The following is a 19,537-nucleotide window of genomic DNA, read 5'->3' on the forward strand; positions in this document are numbered from 1 at the left end:
TAGCCAGAAGGTTGGTGGTTTCAGCCCACCCAGAAGCACCTTGGAAGACAAGTCTGGTGATCTGCTTCCAAAAGGTCACAGCCTTCAAAACCCTATGGAGCCGTTCTACTCTGCACACATGGGGTCATCATGAGTGGGAATCGACTCGATGGTAGCTATCAACGACATAGGCATTTGTATTTTGGTTAAAAAAAAAAAAAGCAAAAGAAAAACTAGTGTATTTGAGGGATAAAGGGTAGGGGTCAGGATAGGATCTTCACGAGACCCTGAAATTGGTTTCCTTAAAAAAATTGCCTATTCCACCTACTGTCAGACCCTAATGAGATGTTTGTACCATTTTAAAATAGAGCAGAAATAGGATTGGTTTGAAAAGTAACTAAGAGAAATGAGTGAAACAGTGTTAGATAGTAGGCAGGTAAGGTGCAGTAAAGCTGATGCTCCAGAGAACCGTGCTTCAAACACTGTATGTTACGTTGTGTTTCCAGCGATGTATGCCCATAACTCGTGTTATTGCCTGATGCTCACTGTCTAATATTCTTGTTTATTTTGTGCCCCTCCTTTTTTACGTTCTGAATGTTATCATTATTTTCTTATTTCTCCTGTCTCACTTCTATTTCTTAGTTTTTATTTTCAGAGGATTTTTGAGATTTTTTTGAAAAGTATGCTTGATCCTTTTGTAGAGTCTCAGTTTTCAGACCAATTTCACACACAGCCCAAATGCTAAATAATGAAGCATTTTCTTTTTAGCTATTCAGTAAGTATTCCCTATACTGGAAATATGTTCTCTTACCAATTCAAAATATTATTGCTTTAGGAATAAATAGGCTTATGGTGGAATAGTCCAAAGTCCTCTAATTGCTTTGTTTGAGTTGTGGGTAAGTACCTGATCTCTTTCATTTACACATGTGTTTAAGTTGCCACATTGTAAGCTTAAAATCCATATTACCTTTAGTTTCTACTAAATGACAGTATTTTTATGGCTTTCTTTTAAATTGGAAAAAAATACAGAGAGTGCAGTGATGAAATCCAGATTTTGTGGTTATTAGATTTTAAAGCTTACCAAGCTTCTCCTTGCTAATGGTTATCATTTAATAGTATTTTTCTCATTGTATAAAAAACTATTCTTTGTTCTGTTAATTTTGTGGCATACTATTTTTACAGAATTGATGACATTTTAATAACTGAAATTTGAGATTGGGCCTTAATTGTAAATGCTGTTATATGGTGTCTATATGGAGCTAAAAGAAAAAAAAAAAAAAGTTTTTTTTTTTTTTAAACAATTTATAGGATTAGAGTGGCCTGAGCAAGCTCTTGGTGAGGCCGAATGTGGTGCTATGGATTTTGTTTTATGTGGTTTCAAAAGAATATTGGAGCCATGAAGATTTACATATTAGTAAGTAAATAATAAAACAAAGCAAAAAATTAATATTAAATACAGCCTCATTTTTCACCTTTATTAATATACATCCCACTTCTTGAGTAGGCCATTTACACTCTAGATCCCATAGCCATAGCTTCCTGTTGCCTGATTTACCAAATATAGTTTGTTCTTTTATTTCCAACATCTTATTATAATTTTTTTTTTAAACATATAGAAAAGTTGGAAGAATTATAGTGAACATTCTTATACTCAGCACCTGGATTCTAGTAATTTCTTTTTAAGATCTAGAATTACAGCCTTTCTTGTCATGAATTTTTTTCTTGAATCTCCAGCCCTTAATTTTCTCTCTTTTGATTTTTTTCTCAATGACTATTATATAGTTTATCCCTGTGGTCAATTCTGGCATTTAATCATGTATTTTCTTGTATTCTGCCTTAAAAAAAAATTCTCAAAACACCTAAGAAAGTGCTGAACACTGATTGGATGATCCATACCAGATCAAAAGCAGTTGCTGTCAAGTTGATTCTGGGTCATGGTAACCCCATGTTTGTCACAGTAGAACTGTGTGACGTGAGGTTTTCAGTGACTGATTTTTTGCCAGTAGATCACCAGGCCTTTCTTCCAATGCACCCCTAGGTAGACCTGAACTTACAACCTTTCAATTAGCAGCTGAGTGTATTAATCATTTGCACCATGCAGAGACTACAAGAATTACAGATTGTAATTACAATCTGTAATTCTTGTAGTTGGTTGAGATTAATTATTGGGCTTGTGCCTAACCAGTCAAATCTTAGAACAGGATTAATTTCAAAGCAGAACAAAACTATCATTCTACTTATTAGGTATTCTGTCACCTATCACAGTGACTGCAACAATGGTCTCAAGCATAACAGTGATTGTGAGGATGACGCAGGACCCAGCAGTGTTTCATTCTGTTGTACATAGGGTTGCTGTTAGTTGGAACTGACTCAATGGCACCTAACAACAACCACATCACCTAAGAGATGGGCTTTATTGTTTGACCTTGGTTTAATTGTATGTAATGTTGTTAGGTGCCGTCGAGTCGGTTCCTACTCATAGCAACCCTATCCACAACAGAACAAAACACTGCCCTGTCTGGAGCCATCCTTACAATCATTGTTATGCTTGAGCTCATTGTTGCAGCCACTGTGTCAATCCACCTCGTTGAGGGTCTTCCTGTTTCCCGCTGACCCTGTACTCTGCCAAGCATGATGTCCTTCTCCAGGGACTGATCCCTCCTGATAACATGTCCATAGTATGTAAGATGCAGTCTCGCCATCCTTGCCTCTAAGGAGCATTCTGGCCACACTTCTTCCAAGACAGATTTGTTCGTTCTTTTGGCAGTCCATGGCATATTCAATATTCTTCGCTAACACCACAATTCAAAGGTGTCAACTCTTCTTCAGTCTTCCTTATTCATTGTCCAGCTTTCACATGTACCTGATGTGATTGAAAATACCATGGCTTGGGTCAGGCGCATCTTAGTCTTCAGGGTGACATCTTTGCTCTTCAACACTTTGAAGAGGTCCTTTGCAGCAGATTTGTCCAATGCAATGCATCTTTTGATTTCTTAACTGCTGCTTCCATGGCTGTTGATTGTGGATCCAAGTAAAATGAAATCCTTGACAACTTCAATCTTTTCTCCATTTATCATGATGTTGCTCATTGGTCCGGTTGTGAGGATTTTTGTCTTCTTTATGTTGAGGTGCAGTCCATACTGCAGGCTGTGCTCTTTGATCTTCATTAGTAAGTGCTTCAAGTCCTCTTCACTTTCAGCAAGCAAGGTTGTGTCATCTGCATAACGCAGGTTGTTAATGAGTCTTCCTCCAATCCTGATGCCCCATTCTTCTTCATATAGTCCCGCTTCTTGGATTATTTGTTCAGCATACAGATTTAATAGGTATGGTGAAAGAATACAACCCTGCCGCACACCGTTCCTGACTTTAAGCCAATCAGTATCCCCTTGTTCTGTCCGAACAACTGCCTCTTGATCTATGTAAAGGTTCCTCATGAGCAAAATTAGGTGTTCTGGAATTCCCATTCTTCGTAGTGTTATCCATAGTTTGTTATGATCCACACAGTCGAATGCCTTTGCATAGTCAAGAAAACACAGGTGAACATTCTTCTGGTATTCTCTGCTTTCAGCCAGGATCCATGTGACATCAGCAATGATATCCCTGGTTCCACGTCCTCTTCTGAAACCAGCCTGAATTTCTGGCAGTTCCCTGTCGATAAACTGATGCAGCTGTTTTTGAATGATCTTCAGCAAAATTTTGCTTAGATGTGATATTAATGATATTGTTCTATAATTTCCACATTTGGTTGGATCACCTTTCTTGGGAATAGGCATAAATATGTATCTCTTCCAGTCAGTTGGCCAGGAAGCTGTCTTCCATGTTTCTTGGCAGAGACAAGTGAGCACCTCCAGCGCTGCATCTGTTTGTTGAAACATCTCAGTTGATGTTCCATCAGTTCCTGGAGCCTTGTTATTCACCAATGCCTTCAGAGCAGCTTGGACTTCTTCCTCTAGTACCATTGGTTCCTGATCATATGCCACCTTTTGAAATGGTTGAATATTGACTAATTCTTTTTGGTATAATGACTCTGTGTATTCCTTCCGTCTTCTTTTGATGCTTCCTGCGTCGTTTAATATTTTCCCCATGGAACCCTTCACTATTGCAATTTGAGGCTTGAATTTTTTCTTCAGTTCTTTAAGCTTGAGAAGCGCCGAGTGTGTTCTTCCCTTTTGGTTTTCCATCTCCAGCTCTTTGCACATGTCATTATAATACTTCACTTTGTCTTCTCGAGAGGCCCTTTGAAATCTTCTGTTCAGTTCTTTTACTTCATCAATTCTTCCTTTTGCTTTAGCTGCTCTACGCTCAAGAGCAATTTTCAGAGTCTCCTCTGACATCCACCTTGGTCTTTTCTTTCTTTCCTGTCTTTTCAGTGACCTCTTGCTTTCTGCATGGATGATGTCCTTGATGTCATTCCACAACTCGTCTGGACTAATGACCGTAGGGTTATTAGTGTTCAATGCATCATATCTGTTCTTGAGATGATCTCTAAATTCAGGTGGGATATACTCAAGGTCATATTTTGGCTCTTGTGGACTTGCTCTGATTTGCATATGAGCAATTGATGGTCTGTTCCACAGTCGGCCCCTGGCCTTGTTCTGACTGATGATATTGAGCTTTTCCATCGTCTCTTTCCACAGATATAGTCAATTTGATTTCTGTGTGTTCCATCTGGCAAGGTCCATGTGTATAGTCGCCGTTTATGTTGGTTAAAGAAGGTATTTGCAATGAGGAAATTGTTGGTCTTGCAAAATCCTATCATTCGATTTCCAGCATTGTTTCTATCACCAAGGCCATATTTTCCAACTACTGATCCTTCTTCTTTGTTCCCAACTTTTGAATTCCAATCGCCAGTAATTATCAATGCATCTTGATTGCATGTTTCATCAATTTCAGACTGCAGCAGCTGATAAAAATCTTCTATTTCTTCATCTTTGGCCCTAGTGTTTGGTGCATAAATTTGAATAATAGTGGTATTAACTGGTCTTCCTTGTAGGTGTATGGATATTATCCTATCACTGACAGCATTGTACTTCAGGACAGATTTTGAAATGTTCTTTTTGACGATGAATGCAACACCATTCCTCTTCAAGTTGTCATTCCAAACATAGTAGACTATATGATTGTCCAATTCAAAATGGCCAATACCAGTCCATTTCAGCTCCCTAACGCCTAGGATATCGATGTTTACGTGTTCCATTTCATTTTTGACGATTTCCAATTTTCCTAGATTCATACTTCGTACATTCCAGGTTCCGATTATTAATGGATGTTTGCAGCTGTTTCTTCTCTTTTTGAGTTGTTGCACATAAGGAAATGAAGGTCCTGAAAGCTTTACTCCATCCATGTCATTAAGGTCGACTCTACTTTGAGGAGGCAGCTCTTCCCCAGTCATCTTTTGAGTGCCTTCCAACCTGGGGGACTCATCTTCCAGCACTGTATCAGACAGTGTTCCGCTGCTCTTCATAAGGTTTTCACTGGCTAATGCTTTTCAGAAGTAGACTGCCAGGTCTTTCTTCCTAGTCTGTCTTAGCCTGGAAGCTCAGCTGAAACCTGTCCTCCATGGGTTACGGTGCTGGTATCTGAATACTGGTGGCATAGCTTCCAGCATAACAGCAACACGCAAGCTCCCACAGTACGACAAACTGACAGACGTGTGCACGACAAACTGAGAGATATCCGTAATCTGTTTTTGATTTGTTATTGACAGTTCTCTTCTTTAGACATGGCTAATGCTTTTATCTGAGGAAATTACCTTTTATTTAATGAGCTAGTCATTGTTCTCTAATACAGGCATACCTCATTTTATTGCAGTTCACTGTATTGAGCTCAGATATTGCATTTTTTTTTTTTTTAATAAATTGAAGGTTTGTGACAACCCTGCATCAAGTAAGCCTGTTGGTACCATTTTTCCAATAGCATATGGTCACTTTGTGTCTCTGCGTCACATTTTGTTAATTCTCAAAATATTTTAGGCTTTTTCCTTATTATTGCATCTGTTATGGTGATCTGTGATCATTGATCTTTGATGTCACTATTGTAATTATTTTGGGGCGGCTACAAACTGCACCTACATAATACGGCACACTTAATTGACAAATGTCGTATGTGTTCTGACTGCTTCACCAACTGGCTGTCATTGCCCCCGTCTCTCTTCCTTTCCTCGGGCCTCCCTATTCCCTGAGGAAGAATATTATCGAAATTAGGCCTTTTAATAACCCTACAGTGGCCTGTAAGTGTTCAAGTGAAAGGAAGAGTCACACATCTCTCACTTTAAATCAAAAGCTAAAAATGATTAAGCTTAGTGAAGAAGGCATGTCAAAAGCCGACATAGGCTGAAAACTAGGACTTTTGTGGTAAACAGCGAAGTTGTGAATGCAAAGGAAAAGTTCTTGGAGGAAATAAATAGTGCTACTCCAGTGAATACATGAATGAGAAGAAGGCGGAACAGCCTTGTTGCTGATGTGGAGAAAGCTCTAGTGGTTTGGATAGTTTTTCTTTTAAATTGATAACTTTAATGTTTCTAGCTTTATTTTATTTATGTTTTTATTGGACTTCAGATGATGGTGTACAGATCAAACCAACTTTTCCTTAAACAGTTAGTACACGTATTGTTTTATGACGTTGGTTCCTAGCCCCACGACATGTCAACACTCTCCCCTTCTTGACCTTGGGTTCCCTATTACCACCTTTCCTGTCCCCTCCTGCCTTCTAGTCCTTGCCCTTGGGCTAGTGTGCCCGTTTAGTCTCGTTTCGTTTGGTCAGCCCATCTAATCTTTGGCTGAAGGGCGAACTTTAGGAGTGACTTCATTACTGAGCTAAAAGAGTGTCCAGGGTCTGTACTCGCGGGGTTTCTCCAGTCTCTGCCAGGCCAGTAAGCCTGGTCTTATTTTGTGAGTTAGCATTTTGCTCTGCCTGTTTCTCCAACTCTGTCTGGGACCCTCTATTGTGATCCCTGTCAGAGCAGTTAGTGGTGGTAGCCAGGCTCCATCTGGTTGTACTGAACTCTGTCTGGTAGAGGCCATGGTAGTTGTGTTCCTTTAGTCCACTGGACCAATATTTCCCTTGTGTCTTTAGTTTTCATCACTCTCCCTTGCTCCTGATGGGGTGAGACCAGTGGAGTATCTTAGATGGCTGCTTAAAGGCTTTTAAGACTCCAGATGCTACTCACCAAAGTAGAATGTAGAACATTTTCTAGGAATGAAGTGTTTTTTAATTAACGTTTTTTTTTAAAAACATTAATGCTATTGCAGACTTAATAGACTACAGTATAATGTAAAAATAACTTTTATATGCACTGGGAAACCAAAAAATTCATGTGATTTACTTTATTGCTATTTTTCTTTATGTAGTGGTCTGGGACTGAACCTGCAGTATCTCTGAGGCATGTCTGTACTTTATGTATGATGCATTCAGACTCTAGTTTTATGGGTGATTTATGTTTTTCTTCATATATATGCTTACTTAAAAGAAGTACCTATTGACATTTGGAACCTCCAGAAACCCTACGAAGTTTCACAGATAACTGTGACTTACTGAGATGAAATCACTTTCAAAATCTTATGATTAAGGTCTGTTAGACTCACTAACTTCCCCCTCTTTCCCTCTTTGCTGATGCCATTGTGCCTCTGCAGAGCCCCACTTGACTCACCTGGGTGGGGGGAGAGCTTCTCTTCCTCTGAGGCAGAGGGCAGGATGGGCATAAATGCATGACGTTTGCAAGGTGAAAGAGTCATTACCAAAAAGTCAGGAAGCCTCTATGGATTTGTATACTCAACTTTTTTTTTTTTGGTGAAGGTGTTTTCTGTTTACTTTAGCCCGTGGATCGTACAAATGGTTAAGCACTTGACAGCTAACTGAAAGGTTGGGAGTTCAAACCCACCTACAGGTACCTCAGAAGAAAGGTCTGGCAATCTGTTTCTAAAAGCCTTGAAGACCATATGGAGCACAGTTCTATTCTAACGCACATAGGGTTGCCATGAATCAGAATGGACTTTATGGCAGTTGGGTTATGAGTTTCTCTTTATACTACTTATATACTAGAGCATGCCCTTGAAGTTCATTTGCTTTTCAAATATTCCTGACTTAAAATTCAATGTCAATTTTCACTTATCTTACTGTCCAGTTGCTCATCAGTTTCCTGACAGAGAGTTGCAGTTATCTCTATCAAATAAACTGTTTTGGGTCAAGATAGAGAACACTTATCTTCCTCAGTGCTGCCAGTGTTGACTTTTTCATTGGTATCTTTGCCAGACTATGACTTACTTTATGCCTAAACCCACTACATTTCCCCCTTCATTATTTTTGGCCAATTTTTCTCTCTTCTTTATTCTTGCTGTGTGATTATCTGACTGACCCTTGTCATTCCATAGTGGATTTTAAAACTCCATGGGGCTGCATTTGCTCACTGTTGTCTGTATCCCCAGTGCCCTGTATGGAGAAAATCCTTAGTAAGTATTAGTTGTGAGAATGAATGAGTGGATAGGTAAGTGGGTAGATGATGGAACTGCCCCAGTGGGGCAGAGAGTCTCCTGGAAATCACTTTCTGGTGGAACCAGGCAGAGGTTAGAAAGCACAATTTGGAAATGGTATTTATTTTCCATACAAAGTTTGTTCTTCAGAAACTTTCTTAATCTACTAAGGAGGCAGACTAAGGGTGGGTGTGAGAAGATGCTCAAAGTTGATAGTTCTTTCCTAACTTTTTATTCTGTTCTCATTTGATGAAAGTAGTAAGCCTGAGAGAGTCAGTAAACATCTGACCTTTGCGCACCCAAATATCAGTATTTTCTACACTTGTCTGATTAGAGGAATCACCTGGAATGTTTGATTTTGGAGGTCTAAGTGGAGGTGGTGTTGTTAGGTGCCGTGGGAGTCAATTCTGACTCATAGCGACTCTGTGCACAACAGAACGAAACACTGCCCAGTCCTTCATTATCCTCACAATTGTTGCTATGCTTGTGCCCATTGTTGTAGGCACTGTGTCAATCCATCTCATTGAGGGTCTTCCTCTTTTTTACTGACCCTGTACTTTACCAAGCATGATGTCCTTCTCCAGACACTGCTTCCTCCTGGTAACGTGTCCAAAGTATGTGAGACATAGTCTCACCATCCTTGCTTCTAAGGAGCATTCTGGTTGTACTTAGTCTAAGACAGATTTGTTCATTCATTTGGCAGTCCATGGTGTATTCAATATTCTTTGTCAACACCATAGTTCAAAGGTGTCAGTTCTTTGGTCTTCTTTATTCATTGTCTAGCTCTCACACATATATGAGGTGATTGAAAACGTCATGGCTTGGGTCAGGCGCACCTTAGTCCTCAAGGTGACATCTTTGCTTTTCAACACTTTAAAGAGGTCTTTTGCAGCAGATTTGCCCAATGCAATGCATCTTTTGATTTCTTGACTGCTGCTTCTGTGGGTGTTGATTGTGGATCCAAGTAAAATGAAAGTGGAGGTGTGAATCTACATTTTTAAGCACCTCGGTCAAAGCAAGCTTGGGAAATACGGCCCTGGAGTTTAGTATCTGGGAGTTGTATATGACTTAATCTTAAGTGTGAACCACTTAAATAAACTTGAGACTATTGACCTGGTAAATGAAGAGTTGATTATTTACTTGAGAGCTATTTCCCTTCTCTTCTATGCAGTAATTGGATTTTTTGTTTTTTTCTGTGTACATGGGAGCACTTAATAAATGATTAGATATTTCACAGCCTGGAATCTTTGGATTTATTTATTTGTTTATATTTTGGGAAACATTAAAGAGGACAGATTTGAAAGGTTATTGAACTTTTAAATTTACTGTAAGACAGATGTTCGACTTGTGAAAGCTGTAGTTAGAAGTGTTTTCAGAGAGACAGAGCTAATGAAATCTATCATTGAAGAAAATACAACTTTTGTATCTTGAAAGTAGTGATCTGATAAATATGCCAAAGTTATTTTTCTTTTACCAAGTCATGTAGAAGATGATAAATGAGACCTTTGTAAAGCAGTCTATTGAAAAAATATTAGATCCCTTGTGAAGATGATATAAAAGGAATGAGTAAAGATGCATTAGACTGTAGGTGAAAGATATTGTTGAAGAGAAATTAGGTTCTCTAAAGGGCTCGTGTTAAGGCTGGGTATGAGTAACATTGAAATGAAATATTTAAAACAAGTTTACTGATTTCAGGAGAGCAGCAGCTGAAGCTGCTCACAGAAGCGTTTGACATCTTGGGCTAAAAACATTTCTTGGACACCAGATTATGAACTAATAAATGTTTTAAGATTATAATTGGTAGAATACTTTGAATGAAAAAAAGTTCTTAAATTGTTTTCCAACATTAGTCTGCAATTACATTTGTTTCAGTTAGATTACTGATGTAGGGTGAATTTTATACTTATGAAATATATGCAGATAAAAAAAAATTTTTTTTTTTTAACTGTAAAAAAAATAAAAAGATTTACTAGTCTTTACTGCTTCCGTGTATACACGTAACCCTCACTGGTGTCAGCTACAGTAGGTCGTTGAGAATTAACTAATTCAAGTTGTTATTATTCATCTTTTTCGTGTGATATTTTGAAGATTTAAAAGGGAATAAGTGATTGGGATATTTTTAAATCAGTTTAGACCAAATTGCAACTCAAATACCTTTAATGGGTCATAAAAATCACTTTAGTGATTTAAAAATAGCATTTAAAAAATGAAATAGAATAGAATAAAATTATTGCCACTTACATAGTAAGGATAAACATTGTTTTGTGAAGCTTCAAGGACTTCTTGTTTGCTGCAAAGGCATGTAGGTATATATGTGAGTTTGTGGGTATGTGTATTGGGTTCCTATATATATTTCTTCATGTGGGACGTGGTCAAAAAGTTTCAAAGCCATTGTTCTACACTAATCGTTCTGGAGAATTCTTTTACTGTGTCAGGGTGAGAATACTGTGACTGCCTTATCACCATGTTACGTTCTCTTGTATGTGTCTTCACAAGGAAAAATTCTTTCAAAATAAGATGAGATGTAGAGTCTTTTGGATGAAACCATTTGCAAGTCGTTCCATAACTACAACAATTTATGTGCCATATAGGTAGTAACACTCTCTTTTTCATTGATGAGAAGTATTCCTTTGTGTTGGACTCATGACAACCCCATGTGTGCAGAGTAGAACTACTTCATAGGGTTTTCAAGGCTGCGACCTTTCAGAAGCAGAGTGCCAGACCTGTCTTCCAAGGCACCTCTGTGGGTTTGAACCGCCAATCTTTTGTCTAGTAGTTGAGTGCTTAACCTTTTGTGGCACTCAGGCACTCCTGTAACACCTTCTCTTCACATGTTCCTCTTTTTTCTCATTTCAGGTTTAAATTGTGTAGTTCACTGGGTGAAATCTTTAGAACTGAGTATCTGGATAGAATTTGATTGTTTTTCTGCTTTTTTATGTTCACTTATTTTTCCTTCCTTCACCCCTCCCTCCTTCTTTTTCTTTGTGAATATATTTCTTAATCCTTTTCCTTTCCTTCCTATGTTTTCATCTATTTATTGCTTTTTTTTTGTTTCCATGAGAAGTATGGTCATAACAATGTTCTTATTGGTAGTGTGACTTTCAGAAAATTAAAAAAGAAAAGCCAAAATAATGGCCTTTCTGGCAGATACTTGGTCTGAATTGGCTTCTGGGTGTGTGGGTTTGGGGCTGAACTAGCATGATGATTATGTTAGGGAACTTTTCAGTTTCTCTGACCTAGTCTCACACCCTAAGGAGGGAGAGTGATCAAGGGGTTTCTATACCCCCCTCCAGCCTACTCCTTTCAATGGAATTTAAGTAAAACAGCAAAAAAACTTATCATTTAGCTTTCCCAGCCAGGAGAGATGTTCTTCTTTTGGATTGTGTTTGGTTCCATTTGGTCTAGTAAGGTAGCCCTCTTGATCTCTCACTGTTTTCTTTTTCATTGCATGAGACAGTAAAGAATCTCCTGATCCCTAGAAATTCTGAAAATTATTCCAATTGCCACAGCACTAAATGAGAGCTGGTAATTATATGTACTAAATTTACATGCAGTGAATTTCTTCCTGATCTAGCATAGATTTCATTGTTGTATTAGTTAGGGTATCAGTTTGGCTGCTCCTGCCCCTACCACCATATCTTTACCAGTTACTATAAAATGGGGAACAGAAAGAGGAGGGCATGCACCTTTTAAGGGCAAACTGGAAGTTATATATATAATATCTGCTTGTATACCATTGTGAAGAACCTAGTCACATGATCATACCTGGCTGCAAAAAAAAAAAGAAAAAATCATGTGAAGAACTTAGTCACATGATCATACCTGGCTGCAAAGGGGCTAGAAAATACATTCTTTAGCTGGGCAGCCATGTCCAACAAAAACTTCTATTACCATAGAAGAGTAGAACAGGTATTGGGGGTCTAAGTAGCATCTCCACCATGATAGTTTGCAACAGGGAAAGATTTACTTTTGGAATGCTATTTTTTGCCTAATTATTGCTTTGTAGGAAGCGATTTTCCACTGAAGTTAGCGAGTAAACTTGAGATGCTGAACAGAATTAAGCTGAGTTAATGCTTTTGCTTTTGGAACTTTAAGTCAAATTTATTCTAATGGCTACAGGGATGAATGTGAAATATATTAAAAAAGAGGTTGCTGTTCTTTAACTCTTATTTATCTTGAACTGTTTTTGTGTCTTTATTTTTTACTTTTCTTGAGGCTAGTTTCCTACTTGATTTCTTTGTGTTTTTAGATATGGCACAGTCTCAAGGCTGGGCAAGAAGATACTTCAAGGCCTTTTGCAAAGGCTTCTTTGTGGCCGTACCTGTGGCAGTGACTTTCCTGGATAGAGTCGCCTGCGTCGCGAGAGTGGAAGGAGCATCAATGCAGGTATGTGCTAATACAATTTTGTCCCTTAAAGCACATACTTCTTTGTTTTCTAAGCATCAGAAGTGAGATTTCTGTTTATTATTTCCACTATGGGAATTGAAAGTTAAAAAGATCTGGAATTTAACTTCCTAAATTTATTTTTTTAAGGTCTTATAATACAGTCATTATAATTAGTATAAAAAAAACCTCGTTGCCGTTGAGTCGATTCTTACTCATAGTGACCCTGTGGGACAGGGTAGAACTTTCCCAGAGGGTTTCCAAGGAGTGGCTGGTGGATTTGAATTCCCTACCTTTTGCTTAGCAGCCAGGTTCTTAAACACTACGCCACCAGGGCACCATAATCAGAATAAAAAAAAGGTGAATAAATATAATTATCAGATTGCTCTCTGTCTCTAGTTTGTTTTTTTTTCTGAGAGTACTAAATGGAAATTCTAAGCAAATTTTATTAAGATGACATCCTTTCCTGTGGGATATAATCTGGAATTTGAAGATATTTCAATTAAGTTTCCATATTTCAATATTCTTTCAAAACCAAACTATTAATTTTTTTTCTTGCTGAATGGGTTTTGGTCAAATTCAATAACTCTGTTGATACATACTTTTACTGTGTAGAACAGTCAATGGAGTACTGATCCCAGATATTCTAGTGTGTTCTGTAAGCATGTTGCTGATGGAAAACATTAACTACAGTTCACATTGGAATAATTATGGAGTGGAGTTTTCCAAAAGTTACATGTGAATAGTCTTCTGGGGTAATTTAGGGGACATATTTTTTTTTATTGTCCTAAGTTGATGTCTAAAACCTAGATACTTAAGTAAGTTTATACATTTAAGGAGAATTTGGATTTTGTAATATGATTCAGTTTTTTCCATTACTGTATTAGCACGTATTAAGTTCATGCACTGTGCTAAATAGGTATGTGAAGCAAGCAAACAAAACAAATATGTGAGTTTCTATGAGCTTAAAATTATATAGAGAATAAACAGCTTAGTGTTTTTTTTTTCCTTCTTTTCCTGTCTTAGAATTGGTTAAGGGTGTTGACATTGGCTTTAATAGAGTTAGAATGGATTTACTTTGTTTATTGCAATGACGTATTGAGAACTAGACTTCTCTCTGAGTTCTGGTAGTCAGTGAGATAAGGAAGGTCGGCAGGTCCTTAGGGTGCATGTTCTTTGGGTGAAGCTAAAGGTCTATAGCAAGGCTGCCTGAATATTTACTTCTATTTCCAACATGTGAGCATTGTGAGGGCCAATTCTCTTGGCCAAGATATTCTGACCTGAGCCATTGTGTCTCAGATTGTCTCCATAGTGGGCCACCAGGCCAAGGCAAACTGGTCACGTATTCTGAGTGCAAATATATTTTATTGCAGGGGTGCAGTAAACATGGAAAGAGAGATTTATAGATATATGACTTATTCCTTAATGCAGTTTAATGCATTTAACACAGACTGGGTTTTATTTTTCCTGCCTCTTTTTGAAATCCTGGCAGCTTCCTTTTAGAACCAATCCTTAGGGAAAAGCTAGATTATCTTTGCTGAGCTTTTGAGTCGGATTCTTCATTTCAGATTAAAACTACCTTTTCTACAGCCACCCAAGTCCCTTCTGGTCTCTGGAACCCCTTTGAATCCATCCATGGCATGTATCTTTTGGTAACAATCAGGTTAATATTGATTTTCTCTAATTCTGTTTGTGCTGTCTTGCTACACAAGTATCACTGTCCTGAGAAAGACCTTTCCAAGACACAAAACCTCCTTACCTTGGACTTGATAATATTTCGGAGGACCATGTAGCAGTCATAGAATCCCAGTCTTCATGTTTTTAGCCAACACATTCTCACTGAACATCTGTGTTCATTACATGTGCTAAGAGCCAAGGAAATTTATAAACATATATAAGATATTGTTCTTGCTCATAAGAAATTGACTGTCTTATGAAAGAACAAGGCAATTCCCAGTGAAGAAGGCATAGAAAAATGTGTCATTCCTAAATTCCAGTTTGTGGATTGATACCAGATTTGCTGTAGGTAAATTAGAATTTCGTGCAGTATTCCTGGGCTTTACTCCCAAGGAGTCAAATTGATTACTATGGAATTCGTTTGGTATATAATGTAGAATTTTTTTTTTTTCACTAGTTGCAGAAAAACAGCTTGAATTAATTTAGGTGAAAAGTGGGAGTTTATTGGAAGGCTTATTCTGTACTCCTGGGAAGACCAGGAGTGTGTCAGCCCCTAGGGCAACTGGAACCAGGCACCTTAATGCTTCCAAGGGCGCTCAGTCTTCTATATCTCTCTAAGATCTGCTTCTGTCTGCATCTTGGCTTAAGTTCTCTTAGACTATCTTTGTCCACATGGCAGGGTACATGGCTGCTGGCAGGTTTCATGCCTTAAGGTGCCCAGTTTCATCACAGAGAGAGATTGTCCCTTTTTCCTTAATTTTAGTTTAAAAAATCTTGGGGAAGGTCTATAATTGGTTCAGTTTGGATCGTATGCCCTTAACTATATACAAATCAGCTGTAGCCAGCTGGGCGGGGTGCTGTGTGATTGGCCCAACCTCAGTCAGGTGCACAACTCTATCCTGTGGCTAGGCTGAGTGGTGTTTAAGAAAATGATCTCATCTATTTGAATCACATTGTTCTGTGGAAACTGTGGGAGGTACCCATGATATTTCACAGAGGATGTGAGGGGGTGCTGTTATCAGAGTAAAAGAAAGGAAAAGTATATATTAATTACAGTTGGGTCTATATTTTATGAATATAGATTAACTAAGTGTAATACATAATTTTGTTTACAATTTTATTAGCTATCACAAACTCAAAATTACTTAAGTGCAAAAATGACAATAATAAGATTTGGGTATTAAGCAATTGAGCATATTTGGAGACAACTTTGCTACTACTATACATCATTGATGAGCTGAACTTGTCTAGACCATGGGATTCAGGAGAATTCTTGGACAGATGGAATAAATTCTTAGCTTTAAATTTCTCTAATGATTCAAATACTTAAGTAGCTGACAGGGTATGGAGACCTCTGGGAGTCCCACTGTATCCTGCAAGGAATACAACCTGATATTCTTGGCTATGAGGCCTGAAAATTTCATCTGGCGTATGGCAATTGGTTGATTTGTTGTAAAAGGAAGGAATACATTAGATGGATGATGATACCTTTTTGTACCAAAGCTTGGAAGTATGAAAGAAAGGCAGAGAAAGGAAGAATCTAGAAAGAAAGCATAGAGAAGAGGAAAGTAACAGATTAGTTGTGTGATAGAGGACAATGGAGAAAATTAGACCACTGGGACAGTAAACAGGAGATAGTGGCTCTGAGGACCAATGATAAAAATACTCAAGACAGAAAAGTGCTATAGTAAAGGGGCTGATAGGCCCCTCTGTGGTACCTGTCATAGAATTGTACCCTTGAAGACTTGCTACATCTTTACTGTATGTTTGTGTGCAGCAGTGGTGGGATGTGCCATCTGGCCATTCATTCTACCTCTCAATATTCCTTGAAAGGATCTGTGTACCATTTTGAAGGTATAACAGCCTTGAGCATCATTTATTGCGTAGTACTTTAGTTCTCCTGCATTTTACTCAGGTAGAAAGATCATATTTAGTCATTTCTGTCACTTCAAATATATAAGTAATTTTGTGACTCAGTATGTCGTTTTTGGATATGACAACAATGAATAACATTTTGGATATGGACAACCCTGAAAAGCAGTGGTTTAACTGTGAGCTGTAATAGAGAGTTATTTATCAAATGGTTAGTAAGTGCAAAACACTGTTTTAGTTGCAGTGAGGGGGTGGTAGATCAGACACAGATTCTGCTTTCAAGGAACTTTAACTTTAGTGAACTGAACCCATTGCCATCGAGTTGATTCGTAGCGACCCTATAGGACAGAGTAGAACTGCCCCATAGAGTTTCCAAGGAGCGCCTGGTGGATTTGAACTGCCAAACCCTTTGGTTAAAAGCCAAAGAAGTTAACCACTATGCCCCCAGAGTTTCCTTAACTTTAGGAGAGGAAGTTAAATGGTCATTAATCCTGGATGATGGATATATTTTCAAATGAGATTAATATAGAAGCTGTCAAGCTGTCAAGTAAATGATTGGCCAATGCTTGGTGTTTCCAGAAATGAAAACTTCTTTGGTTTAGTGCTCTGTTTTGGAGAATGAGCCTGAAAGCCTTAATTTGGAACAGAGTGGTATCAGAAAATAATATCTTGAACTCTTTTATTGTTGGCCTCTCTATTAACTTTCACTGTGGCAACCAACAAACACAACCCTAAGATTTCAGTCGTTTACATAACTGGTGTTTATTTTTTGCTTATGGATCTGTGGTTGGCTGTAGTGGTTCTAGGCTGTGGGTTCAGTTTAGTCTACTCCATGTTCATTCAATCTGCCGCTCATTTGGTCTTACTCATTGTGGGACCTGAGGAAGGAGCCGCGGCTGCCTGGGGTATGCTGTCCTCCTGGGAGATAGCAGGACACAAGAGGCTTTTAAAGCCTCAGTTCAGAACTTCAGAACTTCTCTTCTGTCCACATTTCATTGATCAAAGCAAGTCATATAGTTAACCCAAAGTCAATGACTAGGAAGTATATTCCACCCACAGGGAAGCCTTGGCAAAGGTGGAGAGGGAAGGAATAATCACGAAAAGTAAATATATTTACCACAGCCAGTATAACTTTAAGTACATATGGTTGATTTCAGAGCTAAAAATTTATCTTTACTTTTGGGTCTACCTAGAATGACGCTAGTCTTTAAGACTGCCAAAGTTGGAATAGATTGAAATTCTGAGTCAATAAATTCTGGAAAGGATTGATCCATTTTAGATTTCTTTAGGGCCAATTGAATGGATCATCATTTTTCCTGCGGCTTTTCTTAAAGGTCACTCTGCAACTTGTAGGTGTGTTATTTTTAAAAATTCAACAAGTGAAAGATTGAATCTTATTAAAGGACATTCAGTAAACATGGAGTTTATTGAATAAATACAGTTAGAACAACACCAACACTGGAAATTCACTTTGAGTATAAAATTTTGCTGGAAGATCTACTTTGAGGTCTTTAAAAAATTTTATTGGCTTGTGATTTAATACGGGAAGCTCGTTTTCAGGATTCCCTTTTATAAGAAAAATAATTCTTTGTTTTTTAAGTACTACTCAGTGGTTCTTCTTTAAGGATAAATTTTCCAGTATTAATTTACAATTCATTGAGTATCTGACTAGAAGGCCGGGAATGTTCAAACATTGGGAGTCACAGCTAGCTGAAGGTAAGTCATAAATGAAAATCAAGTTTATAATGATATAACACTGTAATTTAATAGCACATAGGGTTTAGTTTATGAAATGTTCAGTTTTTATACAGCTGTATAGGTATATCCATTTTATTGGATAAGATGTGTATTTTACAATGCTCCGCACACAATGAATACTGTCAGAAATTGTTGGTTAATTTTTATTCATACTGACCTATTCCCCTGTAGCGCACATGAATCACTTCTACTGGTTGCTGAAAGGTTACCTAGGCAAGTAGATGTATTTTTTTTTTTTTTCTTTTTAAAGAAGCACCACATTACTCAACATTAATTTAAATCAGGAAATGAAGACTGGTATTGCATACAGTTGAAACTACAGAGGGAATTTATGTAGGTGGAATGCAATTATTCAAATTAGAACTTCAATCGCTTACAGAGGCTTTTAGAGTAAAAGGGTGCCCTAGGAATAGTATAATGGCCTCACACTGGAGTTTTAGCTTTTATTTCCGTGAGGATGCCTGCAGCAGAGTCACTGGTCCTGTTTTCCATAAAAGGTGTATGCCTTCCATGTTTAAAATTAAGATTTAAGACTTTAAAAATAAGTGAAAGAAATAATTTTAGGTGCCATTATCTAATTTTTTTGCAGTTCCTGCGCGGTTTTTATATAGTATATCATTTCCCTTTTGCGTAGCCGGGGGAAAATGCTTGAAAACATTACTACCCAATACTGTCACTCTAGCTCAGACTTCAGAGACAGCTTTATGCAGAATATATTAGAAAATTCGAGAATGTGTGGGAAAATAGGAGTTTGATCAGTGTAGAGCTCTTTGTTCTCAATAACACACATGTATTGGTTTGAAATTGCCTTGACTTTCAGCTACCTGTGTATGATCCTGAAGAAACTCGTTTGTAATAAACCTGTTAGGCTCCTACCTGGCTCTTGGCAGTCATTATCTTGTTTCCTGCTGAGTTTAAAATTAAAGGATCTGTCAAAAAAGCAAGCAAAGAGGCTTACTCTTTCTCGCACACTCCCCCTCCAATTTGTATTTTTAATTTTAAACCTACAGCGGGCTTAATAATGCTCAACCGTCGTTGTTGGTTGTAACTATTGTTTTGACATTCTGAGAAGCTGGATACAAGTAGACTCTCAAGAAGAGAGATATATTGAGGCTTATGCAACAGCTTTTTAGATAGAGTTAGAAAGTTTTATGGTACCTGCTGAATTTGCATTTCCAAGGTGCTGGGAGCCACCTGGCACACCTCTCCTCCTGTGCTGACTCCTCCAAGTTCTTCCTGTCCTTGGTCTGCTGGGGCTGACATTGAAGGCAGCATGGATTTAATGTTGGAATACTTTATTGGCTTATGTGTGTATTTTCTTCTGAAATTACCTTTGGCCTAAAAATCTCACCTGAGGCTTTTACCTTTTAGGGTGTTACAGGTTTTTATGTAGTTCTGTA

General features: G+C 38.0%; 1 protein-coding gene across 26 annotated transcripts in view; it reads left to right on the forward strand.

Annotated features, from left to right (window-relative positions):
• The window catches only part of IMMP2L (inner mitochondrial membrane peptidase subunit 2), a 1,024,913-nt gene that overhangs the window by 94,130 nt on the left and 911,246 nt on the right, over nucleotides 1-19,537 (forward strand). For 25 of the 26 annotated variants that reach the window (XM_064289809.1, XM_064289806.1, XM_064289807.1 and 22 more), the window contains one exon: nucleotides 12,697-12,833. In XM_064289809.1, the coding sequence (XP_064145879.1) occupies nucleotides 12,699-12,833 (135 nt within the window). In that variant the 5' untranslated portion in view covers nucleotides 12,697-12,698. Of the gene's footprint in view, nucleotides 1-12,696; nucleotides 12,834-19,537 lie in introns of those variants that run through there. The other variant, XM_023544549.2, reaches the window with a different exon arrangement.

The sequence above is a fragment of the Loxodonta africana genome, chromosome 8 (assembly GCF_030014295.1).
Source record: "Loxodonta africana isolate mLoxAfr1 chromosome 8, mLoxAfr1.hap2, whole genome shotgun sequence".
Classification (NCBI taxonomy): domain Eukaryota; kingdom Metazoa; phylum Chordata; class Mammalia; order Proboscidea; family Elephantidae; genus Loxodonta; species Loxodonta africana.